A 17,567-nucleotide genomic window follows, 5' to 3' on the forward strand; every position below is an offset into this window, starting at 1 on the left:
TCTGATTAAATAAAATAACAAAGCGAGTAAATCCTACAAATCCCTAAATGACTCTCACTTCACTCTTTTTAGGTAAGCGCCGTGAGCGTGCGAAAGGCGCTATAAAAATCAAATGTATTCTCCTTCTCATTCAGCGTAGCCTTCCATTGACTTCCAATCCGACTAAAGCCGCACAGAGACGAGCGCGAGGGCGGTGATGGAATGTGGCCAGTCATTGGCGCAATTCGCTCGTCACTCACGTCAACGCATCCAATCAGCTACAGCGATGTTATGGAAGGCGTGTCCCGAATGGAATAAGGCGGGCGGTCAGCTAGGTGAGAGTACGCGCGGTTTGTCACGGCGGTCGGTCGGTCGGTAAGTCGCTCTTTCCTGTCGTGTTTGGCTCCGCTTCGGGTTTACTTCACCGTCGAGCCAAGCAGACGTCCACAAGAAGGGTGAGTCCGAGCGGTGAGTGCCAAGTGCAAATCTGGGCGGCGCGTCTAATGGCCGTACGACCTCGAATGGAAGTCCCGCGTTCAGCCGGAGCTTTAAGAGGAGACCTGACCGGGGGTGGGGGTGGACTATCTGTCCGCCCCTGGACGGTAATTCAGCCGGCTGAGGGCGGCGGGTCGCTGGCTGCCGAGTGCTCCGCCCGTCTGTGGCGCTTGGTGGCTGCTAAGATGAAGGCGAGGGCGGGCGATGATGAGCAGGAGCGCCCGTGAGGGTGAAGGCCGGAGCGGAGTTGTTTCTTCGTTTACTACGGGGGGGCCCACCAGCTCCCCTCAAGTTCAAGAACCCCGTATTGCAGGTTGTTACACGGGGGTGTCGGGTGCCATCCCAGGCCGCCTCAGGGTCCACGTGTCTGCCATTTTTGTCGTTTCCTTTCCCTCCTCTTTTTTAATTCACGTTTTTTCTTTGTGGTGACCAGCCGTGCACCCCCCACTACTGACACTGTGTGCCCACTTCACCTGCCAGGGCGCCAACTGGAACAACAAAAGAAGTGGCGCTGACGGTGCCCCCCAAATGGGGGCGTCGGCCCGTTAAGTGGCGCCCTGCTCACGTGATTAGTAAGACAAGGCGACGACGAGCACAACGCAAAACGAGTGACACCTGAAAGAGAAGTCCGTCACCTCAGGGTCCCACACACTCCTCATTACAGGAGGGGCTGGCAGGCCGTGCCTGTGACATCCGTCCTTTACTATCCCCGCTTACTGTGTCTGACTGGTGGTCCATCATTGGTGACTCTGACTTTGTAAGCGTGCCCCCCAGGGGATGAGCGCCCCACGTACGGGTGCGGGCGCTTCTCCAGTCCTCTCTTTATATAGCGCCTTTTCATCAGACACCCGTTTGAGTGTCTGGGCCTGAACCAGCTGGGTGGTCACAAGGTCAGTGCGGTGAGGTCTTGGGTGGCACTGCAGGGCCTTGGTGGCACCATAGGGCACCTTTCATGCCCGTGCCCGGACAGCTCCATTTTCATAGGCTGAACCATTCACAGTCGCCATCTCGGAAACCCGCTGATTTGCTGCCTGGGTGCCTGGCTTTCTCATGGACTGGCACGAGCATTTTATTTGGTCAGTCTGCAGTGGGCACAAGCTTTCACCCTCTTAAATGCTACCTTCTTGTCCCCCACTGAGCAGTGCCATGTGGTGCCTGTCTGGTCGGGCATTGATTCTCTCAGGTGATAGCAGGAGTTCTGCACTGAGCAGGTGGCACATTGTGGATGGCCCGCTGTGTCCTGCCAGTTGTACCAACTCGAGTAGTCCGAGGAGCCGGCCGTGTCCAGACAGTACTGAGGCCAAATCAGAAGGCAGGGTGCCATGATGGCATCGGGAGTGTGGCGGCACAAAGCGGGCTGCCAGAAGTGGGCCAGTTGCTAAACGCGTCTCTGTTTCTTTTCAGTCACCTCTGCCAAGGAGCGCCATGGCTGTCGACTGGATCGGGTTTGGTTACGCCGCCGTGGTGGCCATTGGAGGCTTTCTGGGATACAAACGGAAAGGTAAGCCATCGCGCTGGCACAACGGCAGGTCCTCGGTGCCTATGCCAAAGGCCACCCTTGAAGATCTGAGCAGACACGCGTCCAGCCAGGAGAGGGGGCTGTGTCGTTTAAGGCCACCAGCCTGAGTGGACCCAGCAGGGGGACACAGGTGACAGTCACTTTATCCCCCCACTCGAGCGCACAAGCTGGTTACACCGACCACTCAGTGGTGGTGGTCCTCAGTGTCCTGAAAGCGCTGCCCACCAGTGTGGCTGGTCCACTGAGGACTTTGTGTGCCCCCCCCCTTGAGCGTCCAGGTTGTTTGTCTCGTGTCACCTCTGGAGGTCAGGACTCGTTCGTCGATGGCCCCTTGGCGCCCCCTGAGGTCACGGACTGGTTGCCTTTTCTCTGCTGACCCCTGACCTCCGCTCTCTGCGCTGCCCTCCACCAGCCGCGTGATTGGCTCGAGCTCCTGTGTCTGTGCCCTCCTCAGCTCTCTCTCTCTCTCTCTCTCAGGCAGCGTCGTGTCGCTCATCGCCGGGATTCTCTTTGGCGCCTTGGCGGCTTGCGGAGCGTATCGGATGTCCATGGACACCGGCGACGTGAAGATCTCCTTGAGTAAGTAGCTGTCACCTCGTGGGCCAGTGACCACGTCCTCTGCTGGTGTGCCACTCGACAAGTTCTTTGGCAGTGTGGGTGATGAGATGGCCCCTTGGTAAGGCACTTGAAGGACCACCCAGCTCAGGGGCCAACAACCGAACCTCGCCGGACTTGTGGGAGGAAGTCGTCTCCTGACACGCAGCGCAGTCGTTTGATTGGCTTCATCTCAACGGGGGGTCAAACCCCGAAAATGGCACCGCATGCCAAGGTCGTTAAGGTGGTGCCAGCGTAAGCGGAGGCACAGAGCGGCGACACTTGAAGCAGAGTGTGAGCCAATAATCAATCAAATAGCCCAACCAGCTCTGTGCCCCGTCTGCCACCGCAGACCAGGCACTTGACGCTGTCAGCCAACATGTGACGAGCACAAGCCACATGGCACTCATTGACCTCCTGCTGCACTCAAAGGACGCCCGAGTGAAGACGGCACCGTGACAGTGACCCGTCGGCCTTGGCATCGTGCCACTCTGCTAACACTGATGTCCTTTTAAATTGCAGTTGCAGCCTCCACCCTTGCCCTTGTGATGGGAGTGCGGTACAGCAGGTCCAGGAAGATGATGCCAGCTGGCCTTCTGAGCGGACTGAGGTAACCTGTGTGTCCCCCCCCCCTCCGCCCTCTCTCTCTCTCTGCCCCCCCTCAGTGTTTTTAATAAAGAGCCCATTCAGCCCTCATTGACCCCAATAAATGTGCCACCTCAGTCATGGGGGGTGCACCTGTGCCCCCTGGCTGTGAAGTTCTGCCAGCTTATGGTGAAGTCATGAGGGCAGTTGGTACACCAATGACGAGTACCAGGCAGTGGCATGTGGAGGCTCATGGGATACCCGTCGTCCCACAGCTGCAGTGCCACGTCCAGACGGAGAGCCACACAAAGTCTCCTTATTAACCCACATCAGCCATCAGATGCCATCTGTGTGCCACCAGGTCTCGGGTATGAAGCCTCCCCACACGGGATGCCAGGCTGTGGCTGGCTGCACTCTGTCCCATCCAGTACAGGGAGACCAGTTAGGGCAACCCGCATCATTCTGGGACGTGAAAAGAAACCCAAGGACAGGGTGTGTGGGCATGAGCAGTGGCATCACTAGGATGGGCAGCTAATTGACACCATGTGCTCAGACTGGTGCCACCTATGCCCCTGAGCCAGGCTCTGCCATTTCTTTTCCTAACCCTTCTTTTGCTTTTGTTCCAGTGCCCTCATGGTCTTGAGAATCCTGTTTCTGATGCTCTAATGGATGAGACCCTCATCATCGGCCACGAGGCCCGGTGGGCGACGCCAACGCTTCTCACATTCCTCACAAAGACTCTGCCAATGAAAACGATTGTATCAAAACAGAATAAAAATGAGACCCCCAAAGTGATGTCTGACGTGCCACATAAGGTGATGGTGGGTTGCAGCGAGGCTCCAGTGGCCAACCAGCTTGGCAGTGCCAGTCTTCTCGTGTGTGTGTGTTGTCTGATCTGCTAGGCTGGCGTGTGGCTCGGATGCTTTGGTAGCCCAGCATGTCTCGTTTTTCAGGACCCCAAGAATGAAATGTGCCAGCGTCTCCTGTGATGTGGGGTGGCAGCTGGCAAGCTGAACGATTCTGTGTTCCACTGGCGACTCTGAATGGCAGCCAAAGTGCAGGGCCCTGCCCTTCTCCCCTGCCAACGCCCACCCAGCGACTCTCCCTGGAGCACAACTTGAGTGCCAAGCAAAGACCCCAATGCCCATCCCACAGAAGTGGAAGCTTTATTGAAATTCTTTTTGAATTCTTTAAAAGTCGAGAATCTCCTTCACGTTTTTCACGTACTGCTCATCTGGCGGGGGCTTCCTTTTGCTGCCAGGCTGCAGGAACTTCTTGATGGCTGGCACAAGTTCCATGCGCTTCCTAAAAGCCTAAATGGGTGAGAACAAAACCGCTGTCAGTGATGCCACTCCAGAGGTCTGAGGGCCCCTCCTGATGGGTTTGCCAACCTGGTGCCCTCCGACCTTTGTTCACTGGCATCAATGGAATGTCATTGCCTGCCCAGCAGGTGGCATTTCTGTGCACATGCAGTCTTTGAATTTCACCAGCATACAGAATGTCATCTGCTGGACATGGCAGTCTGAGGGCACACACACACACACCACCCCCCCCATCACAGGCCTGTGTAGGTGGCACACCTTTAACATGCCAGGAGGATTTGGGCACAAAAGAATAGAAAGACTCCAAACCTGCAGTTGAGGGAACGGGCCGAGAACAGAGGGCACCTTCTCCTCCACCAGCAGGATGGCTTCAAACAGCTGTACGTCTGCCAGGCTCATCTTGGTTCCAACAAGAAAGTCTTTGCCACCCTGGGCCAAAGCCTGCAAGAACAGAAGCAGTCACCTTGGAGACCCCATGCCCACTTGTGAAGCTGGCAGTGCCCACACTTAATGCTCAGGCCAGGCCCCCTCACTAGGAGATGTGGTACTTGGCCTGTGTGGGCACTTCCTGTACCCTCCAAGCAGCACCCACCTCTTCAAACACCGGGAAGTATCGCTTGGTTGCCCGCCGATTCAGGAGGTCGAGGCTGGCATCTCTCTCTGCGTCGGGCAGGAACGGGTGGCGCATTATGAGGTCCATGAGGTCGCGGATTCCGTCCACATACATGTCAATCCTGCAAAGTGAAGGAGACGGCTTCTGAGTATGGGCATCCTCACTGGCACTGTAGGCAAGCCTGGGCATGAATGCCAGCTACCTCCTTACCGCAGGAGCTACACATGGGCAGGACATGCGGGAGGTACGAGTGGCACTGGCATGAAGAACTGACTGCACAGGAAAAGCAGTGTGCCAAGGTGGCCATTCTGGGTGAGTAGGGGTGGGCCTGCTTCTCGAGTGCCAAGTCACCTGCCTGTGGTGCTGGCATGCTGGCTGTGCTCATGTTGAGGCTCAATAGGGTGGTGGAGGGAGATTGTGCCCACGTCATAATGAGCCTCCGCTGTAGTTTGATGACTCTTAAAGAGCCTGGCATATCGGGGGTCATGTAAAGCTGCTCTCACTGCCCGTGTCTTTATCTAGCCATTGGCAGCCCTCCCTCAGAGCCAGCTTGTGCCCACCCCGTTGACATCTCTAATTTCTTGTAGTTAGACATCTGTGTGTCGTCGTTTAATGTGCCCACCATGTCACCTCCACAGAGCGGTCGGTACGTACGTGGCCCTTTCCTTCAGGTTGCTGCCATTCATGTCGTATTTGCCAGCGATGTAGTTGAGGATGGCTCTGGACTGGACCAGTCTCATGCCATCCATCTCGACCAGCGGCACTTGTTCAAACATCATGAGCCCATCTGAAAAAGGACGACAGGTTAGGGGCACAAGACAACATCAGGGGCACCTGCCCGTCACCAGAGGCTCCATGCCAAGATGGGCAGCACTGGCACAGGTAGTCACCGGGGCAGCCATCTTAAGGGCTCTGACCCCGGTCAGCAGGCAGGCCCGGTACGTTCAAAGTGACGTCACCCCACGGGCGGAGGGGCTTACCTTTGACCATCTGCAGGTACTGTGCCCGGCTCTTCAGGAGAACTTCGTCGAACTGCACAGAAACACAGAAAGAGACGGTGAGCTTCTGACCCGGCGGCCTCCTCTTCCTCAGCCCGTTGGGGTTTGTAGTGACGGCCGAGAACAACTTGGTGATAGACTGGCACTGTTTGGTGCCCAGCGCTGCACGACAGCATTGTCATGCCAGCCAGGCGTCCGCTCACAACGCTCAAATAGGAATATTGCACCCCAAAACAAAAGGGGTCCACAAACGGAGTCTTCAGTCCCTGCTTGGGGACCCCTTCATTCGTGTGCCTGGGTGACGCGACGGGTCCGTGACGTGACACGAGGGACAGACGGGACATTTGCTTTGTCTTTTCATGGACGTTTTTGATTTGTTTGCCATCGTCATTCTGTCCCAAACAACATGGGGTGGGTGGCAAGTGAGACATCAAGGGGGCCATCGGAAAGACTGACTAAAATGGCTGACTGTGCACACAACACGTCACACCCACCAGCGCCGAGGCCACTGTGAACCTCTGCAGGTGACTGCTTGTCACATTAGTGTCACCTAAAGCCTGCCTCAAAAACCAGCCACCTTGACGTGTCCCACCTGGCATTTAAAACGTGCCTGCCACGGAGGTGCGCCACCCTGCTGAAATTCCCTCGTGGGACTACGTTGGCGACCCGTCCCGCAATAAGAAGAGCCACTTAGACACCTCCTTTATGAGGGGCCCGCAGATGCGTGGAGTGACACTGAGGACGAAGGAAGCGCGACTTCTCGAGTGGTCAGTATGACAAGCAGGCGGGACACGTGACCAAAAGTCCACTCCATGCTGGTCTGAAGGCTTAGGAAGACCACCTCCGCCGGGCTGCCCACTGGCAACGAGCGTCTGGCGGGTCGCCCAAATGCGAACACAATCAGATCGCGAGAGCCGAGCGGCCCCCAGCAGCCTCTGCGCGAAGTCTGACCTAATGGCGTCTCGTGATTGGCCCGAGCCCGCCTGTCACTCTGCGTGTCCCGCCCACACGCTCTCTGTCCCCGTTACTGGTCTCATTTGCGCCCGCGTCTCTTCATAATAAAGAAAGCAAGCGAAGGCCCGAGACCTCCTCGTCACCGTTGTCACCGCGATCAGTCCCTTAGGCGACAGAGCCGTGTATTATAAAGTTTAGGGGCTCCAGACACTGACAGGACCACCAGACTTCCTCTCCCTGGGCACAAATGCCACATCAGCAGGTTAGACTGTGCCCGAGTCGTGCCAGCTGCTCCGCCTTTATAAAGCGCCTTTCATTTGCTCGCACCAAGCGCGAATGGCAAAGGTGGCCCTCGACGGTCAGCGGACAGGCGAGGGCGGGAAGTCGCCGAGCGGAACTCACCTCGACTCCGCAGACCGCGAGCAGCCAGCGGATGGACTCCATCTTGCCCCGTCCGTCGAAGTAGTAGATGGTCGTCTTGTCCGCCATGCTGTGCGAGAGTGAGAGAGAGAGTGAGAGAGTGAGAGTGAGAGGCGCACGGGACGAACGGGACACGCGGGTGGGCGTCCCCGGTCAATGATTACCTGAGGGAGGGAGGGCCGGCCGTTAGCTGAAGGAGCGACGGCGCTTATGGAGGACACCGAACGGAGCCCCTCGACGGTGGGCGGCGCCAGAGAAATCAAACAAAGGCGGGACCTCCGCAGAAGTATAGCGCCTTGCGCAATGCACGTGATTCCAATTCAGACTCGCTGGTCGCCATGGTAACGGCGGGCACAAAGTCCATAGGGTCCAAGTTCAGGCTCAAGTGCACTCCGTGCTGGCTGGGCATGAAGGCAGGGCACATGGGTGTGCCAGAGAGTCACATGACAAGTGCCCCACAGCTTCAGTGGCCCACCCAGAAGGACAGTTAGGGGACACAACAAAATGTCAGGACCCTGGAGCTGTGACCCCCCCCATGAGAGACCCCTGCGCTCACCTCACTGATTGACTGGGCACTGCCACTTCTGCTTTGATTGGGCGAGGGCTGCAGTGATTTGGGGTTTGCTGGAGGAGTCACAAGGATGCCATGCCAAGCTCTGTGTGTGCCAACCTACCTGGAGCTTTTGGAGAGAATGCCAAAGTAACGCAGCCTTAGCCCGTGAGTGTTCATCCACCCTGTGCCAAGCTTAAGCTCATAAATGGCATTTTGATATTGCTGAGGCTTGGCCCAAAATGGGCATTCAGGACAGCTGCTCTGCCCATGCTGTCATGTTAGTGGCACACAACTGCTAAATGTCACCTGCTCTCGCTGTGCCACTAGAGGCAGCCCAGTGGGCACTTTCAGTCTAGTTGCTGTTCGCTTGCTGGTGACCTGGGTGATGCCAGGCTGTAGACAGCCCTTCTAAAGCAGATCAGCATAGGCACGACTCAGAGACAAGCTGAAGGATGGGCGACCATGTTGGTCCTCGCCTCAGTGACTGGCACCACTGCAGTCACCTCCGGGGGCGGAGGGTCACCTTCGAGTGGTCCGCCCCTGATAAGCGGCACACACGCCCACCCACATGTGTGGCCTCGCCTGCTGAGTCACGGTGATCCTGCTGGAGGCTGAGTGACGCGGCTGAGAAAACCTGGGGTGCCCCCTGAGTGGGCGGTGCCCGCACCAGGTCACATGGACTAGGGACTCGCTTTCCAAAGTGGCACGATTTCTGGTGTTGAGTTTGGGGTGCCCTGTGCAAGCTCTGCTTGTCTGTACCAGGCTTTATGTTCATGTATTCCCATGTTGGCTGAGGTGCCCGACTTGCTGTAATCTCGGTGAAAGGCGCTATATCGTACTAAGTCACAGCATCATCGCTCGTGCCCCAGAGTGGGTCCTCAAGATAAGATGCAGAGGGTGATGACCACTCACCGTGCCCAGCAGTGCCACCAAGCTCTACACAAAGACAGGCAGCAGGTTGCCTTGCCCTGATGGTACTGCCACCTTTTATTTCAGAATTGTCTTTGGGGTTCTGGTGGGATGGACAAGAGGTAACCAACGGCAACAAGTGCCCCATTGACCCAGTCACATCGAGCATGGCTGTAACCGTGTCTACAGAGTGGCATCAGGCCAGCGGCCGCTCAATAGAATTGTGTATTGTGATGCTACTGGGGTTCAGGGGGTTGGTCTTTGGGGGGCATATTGGCACCATTTGAAAATGTCTGGCAGTGCGCATGGCCCCTCTGGCTGTGCCTTCACAATGACGTCGGCTCCAGTGGGCAGCACCAGTGTGGGGCGGGCAGGTGTGCCACACTTCAGTCAGCCATCATGTTCAGGGTATCACTAATGCCCCCATCACTCTTCATTTGTTTCAAAGTGAGGTTTTGCGACACCCCCTGCCCGCTGTGGGCTTGGCACTCCTTCCACTATCAGACCAGCAGCCACAAAACGGCCTGCCAAAAGTGCGAGAAGAAACAAAAGACCAGCAGCCCCTCCCCATCCACACAAAACACCCCCCAACCCCCGCCCCCCCCACACCACATCCGCCCACCCGGCAGCAGCACAAAGCAAAATGACAGCGACGAGGACATAAAAGCGCCGCCATGAGCCAGAAATGCCGGCCTGCGGAAACGAACCAATCAACATCCGCCGATTTGCATGCACGCAAAGGATGTCGGGTTATGACCGTTAAATCGAAGAATTTGAAAGCCCAGAGAACTGAAATAAAAAAGAAAAATTGTAACCGAGCGCAGCCCACCGCGTCCACTCTGATGGTGACCATCGTCTGCGTTTGGCCTTTCAAGGTTTCACATTTCGGGGGTGCCCGTGTGTGTGAGATGAAGACGAAACTCGAGGTATTTAAAGCGTCCGAGCCAGTGGCTGTTTCGGATGTGAGGGCGATCTGGCTGCGACATCTGTCACCCCATTGATCGCTAGGGTTGATTCGGCTGATCTGGCTGGCTAGGCGGGTGTCCCCTTCCTCCCTCACCATTCCACATCTGTCCCTCCCGAAGCTGCGCGCTCGGTTGAAGAGGACGAGCCTCCCCGGTAGAAGAGTACCGTTCGTCGGTTCCAAGGGTTTACGAGTAGCTGCGCTCCCCTGCTAGAACCTCCAAACATGCGTAGGGAAGTCAAAGCTCCGAGACTTCAGACACATCCAAGTGCGGCACTGCACGTGGCAGCCTGCCTTGTTTTTGGGAATTTGCATAATTGTGAGTGATGGCTGCCAACTTGCCAGTTGTGTGCCCCAAAATTGCTTTCTCATTTATATCATAAAGGACTTCACAGCCATTAATTAAAGGCAAGGGGGATATTGCCAGTTTCACCCACTACCTTTAGTTCTCGACTTTGTATTATTACACTAAAATCATCAGATTTTATACTTAATGGGAGGTGGTCAGAGTGCCAGTCCAGAGCACTCAACAGCCATCACTGCCATGAGCTCTGATTTCATATAAATGTCTACACAACGCCAAAGACAGCGGGCACCACAGCCACTGAACTGATGTCACAGAATTCCACTTGGACATCAGCACAGGTGATCGTGGGGGCACAAAATGTGTAAGGAGCCCACATGCCCCAGGGGGGTCACCTGTCAAATCCAGATGGTGCCAGCCTTCTTGTAGCCTTGATGGTGGTTTTCACTAATTTTTAGCAGTGTGTTGGCTCTTTAACTGGCACACTGTGGTGCCACCAACACCTACATTGGGCGGGCACAGAGACCATGTGTGCCTCCAAATGATGGCAGCCACTTCGGAGGTGATGTTCTCACCCGAGTGGCCGAGGGGGTCAAGGCGTCACCTCACCATCATGTTACTCGGTAAAGGCCAACACGAAACCCCCTTAAAAGCGAGGGGGCTCTTGGACTGTGGTCAGTGACGGGTTCAGGGGGCTTCTGCAGTCCCACATTTAACCACAGGGGGCCGACAACAAAATAAAAGGCACAGTGGGTAGAGTGGACAGCGATGGCACAGGAGGACTTTGCGGACCCCAACATCAACAGACGGCGGGCATCAGCGACACACATGGAGCTTCACTTAAAAAGGGTTAGAAGCAGAGGGACCCCCAAACCTTCAGACAGAGGAGAGCAGGGTGACATCTGCCTGCTCAGTTAGCGGTGTGTCACCCGAGACCCACATGTGGTGACTTGGGCCACCGAGCACAATGGCCTTGTCTGCGGGAGGCTTCCACGCCTGTGCCCTTGCCACCCTCGAGCCACGTCTGCCTGACACGTCATCCGTCCACATGTACGTCACGACCTGCGACATCGAGTGCCCGACTCTGACTGGGAGCCTTGTCCCCCCCCCCCGTCTTTGTGTTCCCTTCCTGCACGTCCCCCCGTCCCCTCTCATTGTTTTCTTGACTCTCAGTCAGTAAAATCAATTTTATTCTTCTTCTTCTTCTTCTTTATAAAAGTCATTTGTTACAAAACAGGCCTCGTCACGGAGCCAATGGCAGCACAGCAGCGTGACCCCCAGAGACCCCCGAGGTGGCGCTATGTACAGAGAGGCGGAGAGGTGACGCGATGGGGACATCTGCTCTCGCCGTGGCTGGCGTCACCCTCCTTGTCCTTTTTATTTGTCACTTGTACTGATTGGCACAAATGTGCGTTGATTGGTGCCCCACGGACGAGAAGACGCCAGCAGAAGGCCGCCTTCACCTCTGCCCGCCGTACTTCCCCGTCCAGTCAGTGCGCCCATGCAGCGTCTGTACAGATGGCGGCCTGGGCGCCTGCCCGCTGGTCTTAGTGGATGGCGACGTGAAGGCCGGTGGCCCAAGTTGATTTCGATTCGACTTCCAGGCGGCGTAACCTGCAAACGACAAGAGAGAGAGAGACGTTTAGTCAACACGCGAGCCGCACTGGCATTTGAATGGCGGGCACCGTATCTCAGGGTGAAAGTCACACGATGTCACTCAGCCAACGGGCTCAATTCTACGGCCGCATGCATGTTGGGCACAGAGCTGCTGCCCGCCAATCCTGGCAAGGCGCTGCAATGAAGAGAAACCTCGGCGGGTAACGGGACCCCCAAACTCGGCGACTTCAACAGAAACCCTCCAGTGTTCTGACCCACCGTATTTTGACGTCCAGTCTGTCCGGCCGTGCACCGGTGGCACTCTGGGAGTTGGCGCAGGAGTGCTGGACGACAGGGACACAAATGAAGGGGGTGCCAGCTGATTTCGACTGGACTTCCAGGATGCATAGTCTGGAAGAGAAAAAAGACACAAGGGGCTTGAACTTCCCAATGCCATCTATGTGAGCCTGAGCCAGAGTGCCACACGTCTGGGAGACAACACTGGTGCCACACATAGGAGCTTCAGCAGCTCGCCACCTGCCAGGGAAGGCCACACTGGGCACCGTCTCCTCGTTTGTCTTCTTTATGAAAACATCACTTAAGTTAATGACATCATCACGCCAGGTGACGAGAACTTGAAAGTCGCGTGCTTACTTGGCATGGGGTCCACGATTGGCGTCAGGTGCACCTTTTGCCCAGCTGATCCCAGTTCCTTTTTCAGAAACGACGATGGGTACCCGCCTAGCAGCACCCCAGGACCTGCAAGAAGGAGGACACCAACGAATCAGGCTGGAGCGGCCATCTCAACCAATCGGTGAAGACAGCCTGGCACAGAAGACCCCCGTCACCCCCACACGCGCAGGAGTGACCAACCCAGATGCAAGTCCAGAGGCTTAAAATGTGCCAATTTAGGGAGTGCAGACATTTAACGGTGCTGTGCCCGTGGCCCCCATGGCATCGCAGAGTGGATGGCATCATGGAAATCGCTTTCTTAGTTGTAATTTGTTTCTAAAGGGACCACCAGCCTCGTTACTTCCTCGGCTTCCCGAGTCCGGCCTGGACTTCACCATCTGTGCCCACCAGCATTCACAGGTGCACAACCGAGGCTGGCACAGCTCCCAATTAAAGCATGTGGTGAACTGCCTTGGACCCTTATGCCAGTCTCCTGATCAGGACCACGAGCACTTGCACCAGCGTCATTAGGTGTGCCAGCTCATACTGGCACTGTGTGATTGCTTCTTGTCGATATTGAAGGCGTCTGCTTTTGCTCGGTGCCAGTCACTGCACTGGGCACACAGCCATGACGCCGCCAATGCAGCGCTGTAGTCGGTCACATGTTTTCTTCACCCCACTTTACCTGGGTTTTTTCGATGACCTGGAAATGTGCCACAGGTGACAGCCGAGGGCATAATGGGACCGTCCCACAAGTTGTTGGCATTGCAGTCTTGACTTGGAGGGCAGTCGTCGGGTTTCTTCGCAGGAATCCCTAAGACACCAAAAACAAACTGCTTTAAGTGAAAAGGCCGAGAACCGTCGTGCCCCATAATGTGCCAGCTGCTCGACTGGCGCCTGAACTCACAGGGCTACTGCTTCTCTGCAAAGTTGAACTGCCATTGTCTGGTTTGGGCAGTGGGACTCACGACTACGGCGGGTCCAACTCAAATGCCAGGCGACGCCTCGCCAAAGCACTTCATGTACATTGGCAGGACAAGGCGCCAACTGGACCGAGTGACGTCGTTCTGGTGCGAGTGCCCTGTGATGGACTGGCGCACACGCCCACCCGGCCCCCCGCCAGCTCACCTGGGAAGTAGCGGGCCTGCTTCAGGTAATACTCTCTGGCCGACGTGGTCCTCGGAGTGGCGTGCTCCTTACCGCCGGCCGACTTGGGGACACCTGGCTGGCCGTCACCGCCTCTGGCCACCGACTGCTCGAGGCCCACGACGCCCCCAAACCTGACAACAGAAGAGCGAGACCATCAGACGGGCGACAGGCGCAGCACGCGGCGGTGGTGGTGGGCAGCGTGCCTTCTACCTGCCAAGGGCGTCGCTGTCCGCTGGCCTCCTGCTCTCACTGGCATTGTGTTTCATCGGGCCGTTGGCATCCACCTCGTCCAAGTCACTCCAGTCCTCTGACCGCTTCACGGTCCCGGGCACCGGACCCCACCGCCTCCTGCAATTCTTTGGTTTGGCCAAAAGGAACGAGCTGCCATTGTTTTCGGTTGCGGCGGGCGCGCCTCCTCTCTACAACCACAAGACACACAAAAGTCTCAATTCACGGCCTCGGCCTGCCGCTTCGCCCCAAAGTCCTCCACCGTGAGGGTCCCCGAAGTCTACGACAGACCCCTCGAGTCCCTTGGCCCCTCCTCATCGGCGTCTTTCGTGTTGTAAACGTGGCGATCGGCACCAGTGGCCTGCGGGCCCCCCCCACTGACGCAGCTCGTGGTGTCTGGAGTTGTGGACGTCACGTGTGTGGCACTCGGGGTGACGGAGGACGACGGCAAACGCGGAACACAACAAAGTAATGGTGACGTGTGAATGTCACGAAAGGTCTGACGAGACAAGGGGGCTCATTAAAGGGTGGCACAGCTGTAAGGACGGCTGGCTCGCAGTCGAGGGCTCGCCACTCTGACAGTAAAGACGCATGATTGGTTCATTTCAGCACTCGTAAGATCAGCGCCACCACGCCAATCGCGCGTCTTTTATCGTTATCACGGTAACCCAGGACAGTGCCCAGAGTCAAACCGGCAAGCCCTCGACTGCGAGCCACCCATCCTTACAGCTGTGCCACCCTTGTCTCGTCAGACCTTTCGTGACATTCACACGTCACCATTACTTTGTCTGTCAGGTGTGTTCCGCGTTTGCCGTCGTCCTCCGTCACCCCGAGTGCCACACACGTGACGTCCACAACTCCAGACACCACGATAAAGACACGTGAGCTGCGTCAGTGGGGGGTCCGCAGGCCGCTTGTGCCGATCGCCACGTTTACAACACAAAAGACGCCAACGAGGAGGGGCCAACGGACTTGAGGGGGCTGGCATGATGAGTTTGTCATAGACCTCGGGGGTCCTCGTGTTAATCGACACACAAACGCACCTCCAGCCTTTCTCCAGGTGCCACGGGGGGCCGAGTCCTGCTCATCCTCCTCTCCCACTTCACGTCAGCCGAGTGGAGGCACCAAACTGGCGTTGCGCGGGTGAAAGGTGCCCCGTGACAGACAAACACGACTGTTAAAATGACCCCAATGATGACGTCCAAATGTGAGGAAGAGGAGAGGAGGAGGAGGAGACTTCAAGCTTCACTGAGGCATCATGGGAACAGCAGAAGCCATCAACGTGACGCACCACCGGCCAATCGGGGCTGAGCTCACCTGCTGCGCGACTTTCGTTTTGATCACTGGCAGGAATGGCGGGCGGTGGCGCTCGGCGTCTTCTCCTCTGGCCCCCCTGGGTGAGGCCTCAGCGGGGCACGTCGTCGAGTTCTGGGCAGGCTGGATTTGCTGCAGTGGCCTTGGCGGAGGGCAGTGGTGGTGCTGCGCTGCACGCGGGACGGGGGCCGCGGGTTTCAGGACAGGGGGCTGCTGCTGCTGTAACTTGGAGACGTGTCTCCCCTGCTCCTGGATTTGCTGCGGCGTACCGAGAGCCTGGCCGACGTAGAAGTAGGAATACCGAAGAGCCTTAAAGAGGGAAAACACAAGACGTCAAGGTGGGACGCGTCGCCCCTCTGACGGCGGAAGGGACGTCCCGCAGACGCCACGCGGTACCTGATTGGCTGCCGGCCTCTTCTTCGGGTCCCACTGCAGCAGATCCCTCATCAGCTGAATGGCATCACTACTGGCATTGGGAATCAAAGTCTTCAAGTTGCTTGGCACACACTGCGGCCACCGAAAGCTCATCGCAGAAGAAAGCTGGAAGCCTTCATTCCAGTCGGTCTGGGAGAGGACGGGAAGAGAGAGAAAAATGAAAGGGAACGTCGCACCAGGACACCCGGCGGCTCTAAACCATCTACCTGGAGGTCCGAGTGCAGGCCATCGGGGGGGCAGTGCCCTTACAGTGACGAGGGGGCACTCGCAGTAAGACAGGGGGCCTCCTCGGCACGCGTCACAAACACAAACCTGAGCGCCTGAATGTGGCGACACTACGCCCGCGGACCGGTGGGCACGTCTACACATCGCTGAAAAAGACCCTCACTGCTCACAAGCTCAACGTCAACTTCAGGGTCTCCGCTTGCGTCCTCGGTTTGAATGTCAGCTGGGGGAGCACCCACTGGGGGGCCCCCCCAAGTCACAAAGTGTAAGCAAAGCGATGCGCACCACACATTACCCATGGGCACCTGCTTCAGCTTCGCTTTACGACACTGGGGGTCTTCAGGCCGTCTCGGAACGTTCTTCTCTTGGCTCAAACTCGAGGAGGGGCACAAACATGGGCTGGTGAGGGGGGGGGGGGTCATTAATTCATTCGTTTGCTTCAATGATATCTCAGGTGCTTTACGTAGTGACGGTGACAGTCTGCAGACAAAGTGCCACACGCGTGTGTCCAGGGTCCTCCCTCCGTGCTTAGTGCGTTTACTGTTTAGAAAGAAGACACACAGACACACACTCGGCATGGCATGGCATGGCGCCGCACCCTGACTGTTGTCCCATCTCTAACACACACGCACACAAACGCCAACGGGTGCTCAGAATCCCTGAAGCCCACGAAAACCCCCAAATCCCGGCCCACCTCAAGTTACACCCGCACTTCTCCTCATCGGCGTCCTTTGTGTTGTCGACGCAGTTCAGTGGCTCAAGTGTGTCTATCGAGGTGTGAGGTCCCCGAGTCGCGGAGGGTCACTAATGTCGTCTCGTTATTTGGAGCTCAAACATCTACGATACGCGTAACTGTGGTATGGCGGGCGAGAAACGGTGACCACAGAGCTAAAACTCAAACGGGTATCGTGTGACATTAAGAATTAGGGCGCAATGTGCAATAAACAATCCAAACAGTCACGGGGGCAGCAGCTTGAGCAGAGATGCCCAGACTTCCCTCTCCCCGCCCACTTCTTCTAGCTCTTCCGGGGGAATCCCAAGGCGTTCCCAGGCCAGCCGAGACACATAGTCCGTCCAGCGTGTCCTGAGTCTTCCTCTGGGCCTCCTCCCGGTTAGACGTGCCAGGAACACCTCACCAGGGAGGCGTCCAGGAGGCACCCTGAACAGATGCCCGAGCCACCTCATCTGACTCCTCTCGATGCGGACGAGCAGCGGCTCTACTCTGAGCTTCTCACCCTATCTTTGAGGGAGAGCCGATAAACGAGTTCACGAAAAAGAAAGAAAGCTGAGAGCATCTGAGAAGCAAACAGCAACGGCGTGGCTGCTCGTCAATCGGGGGGCCACGGGTTCAAGTCGGGGTCTCCTGCAGTTCCTGTTATGACGATTATGGAATAAAAACAGACGCGGAGTCGAGTGTCCGGCGCACATCACAACTGTTCATAGGCGTCGGGGATTTAAGGGAACGGAACCTCAAGGGTGTAAATCACACACACAAACACACACACACACACAGAGACACACACACACACAAACACACACACAAACACACACGCAAACACACACGCAAACACAGAGACACAAACACACACACAGAGACACACGCAAACACACAGACAGACACACACACACAGAGACGCACAAACACACACACACACACAGACACAGACAAAGAGACACACACACGCGCGCGCACACACACAGAGACACACAAACACACACACACAGACACAGACATACAG

At 56.7% G+C, this 17,567-nt stretch overlaps 3 protein-coding genes across 4 annotated transcripts in view; 1 reads left to right on the plus strand and 2 right to left on the minus strand.

Moving 5' to 3' along the window:
- The first annotated feature begins 291 nt into the window (after nt 1–291).
- tmem14a (transmembrane protein 14A) lies at nt 292–3,963 on the plus strand. 2 transcript variants are annotated; one of them, XM_028820489.2, is made up of 5 exons: nt 292–434; nt 1,879–1,975; nt 2,471–2,572; nt 3,110–3,197; nt 3,799–3,963. In XM_028820489.2, exons 2-5 carry the CDS (start codon nt 1,900–1,902, stop codon nt 3,836–3,838), a joined length of 306 nt encoding a protein of 101 aa, XP_028676322.1. In that variant the 5' UTR covers nt 292–434; nt 1,879–1,899; the 3' UTR covers nt 3,839–3,963. The 2 variants fall into 2 exon arrangements, with proteins under 2 accessions (XP_028676322.1, XP_028676323.1); XM_028820490.2 differs by having other exon boundaries at nt 331–354.
- A 350-nt stretch (nt 3,964–4,313) lies between these two features.
- Nucleotides 4,314–7,628, minus strand: gsta.1 (glutathione S-transferase, alpha tandem duplicate 1). Its single transcript, XM_028820486.2, has 6 exons — nt 7,462–7,628; nt 6,088–6,139; nt 5,762–5,894; nt 5,087–5,228; nt 4,804–4,935; nt 4,314–4,485 (listed from the first exon to the last, which is right to left on the minus strand). Exons 1-6 carry the CDS (start codon nt 7,546–7,548, stop codon nt 4,363–4,365), a joined length of 669 nt encoding a protein of 222 aa, XP_028676319.1. The 5' UTR covers nt 7,549–7,628; the 3' UTR covers nt 4,314–4,362.
- Nucleotides 7,629–11,565: 3,937 nt separating this feature from the next.
- The window catches only part of LOC114665841 (serine/threonine-protein kinase ICK-like), a 24,655-nt gene continuing 18,653 nt past the window's right edge, over nt 11,566–17,567 (minus strand). Inside the window, exons 8-15 of the mRNA XM_051919262.1 lie at nt 15,565–15,732; nt 15,121–15,477; nt 13,837–14,045; nt 13,606–13,757; nt 13,163–13,291; nt 12,460–12,564; nt 12,085–12,216; nt 11,566–11,823 (exon numbers count right to left, since the gene is read on the minus strand). Coding sequence (XP_051775222.1) covers nt 11,669–11,823; nt 12,085–12,216; nt 12,460–12,564; nt 13,163–13,291; nt 13,606–13,757; nt 13,837–14,045; nt 15,121–15,477; nt 15,565–15,732 — 1,407 coding nt within the window. The 3' untranslated portion in view covers nt 11,566–11,668. The remainder of the gene's footprint in view (nt 11,824–12,084; nt 12,217–12,459; nt 12,565–13,162; nt 13,292–13,605; nt 13,758–13,836; nt 14,046–15,120; nt 15,478–15,564; nt 15,733–17,567) is intronic.

Source organism: Erpetoichthys calabaricus, chromosome 15 (genome assembly GCF_900747795.2).
Source record: "Erpetoichthys calabaricus chromosome 15, fErpCal1.3, whole genome shotgun sequence".
Lineage (NCBI taxonomy): Eukaryota > Metazoa > Chordata > Cladistia > Polypteriformes > Polypteridae > Erpetoichthys > Erpetoichthys calabaricus.

What these genes read in the sequence shown, in the direction of transcription:
- gsta.1 (XM_028820486.2), bottom strand. Translation starts at nt 7,548, where the DNA reads ATGGCGGACAAGACGACCATCTACTACTTCGACGGACGGGGCAAGATG. An exon ending in GTACCTGCAGATGGTCAAAG is followed by an intron (nt 5,895 to 6,087) that starts GTAAGCCCCTCC and finishes GTCCTTTTTCAG; the next exon opens with ATGGGCTCATGATGTTTGAA. An exon ending in AACCTGAAGGAAAGGGCCAC is followed by an intron (nt 5,229 to 5,761) that starts GTACGTACCGAC and finishes TTCACTTTGCAG; the next exon opens with GATTGACATGTATGTGGACG.
- tmem14a (XM_028820489.2), top strand. Translation starts at nt 1,900, where the DNA reads ATGGCTGTCGACTGGATCGGGTTTGGTTACGCCGCCGTGGTGGCCATT. An exon ending in TCTGGGATACAAACGGAAAG is followed by an intron (nt 1,976 to 2,470) that starts GTAAGCCATCGC and finishes TCTCTCTCTCAG; the next exon opens with GCAGCGTCGTGTCGCTCATC. An exon ending in GGCCTTCTGAGCGGACTGAG is followed by an intron (nt 3,198 to 3,798) that starts GTAACCTGTGTG and finishes CTTTTGTTCCAG; the next exon opens with TGCCCTCATGGTCTTGAGAA.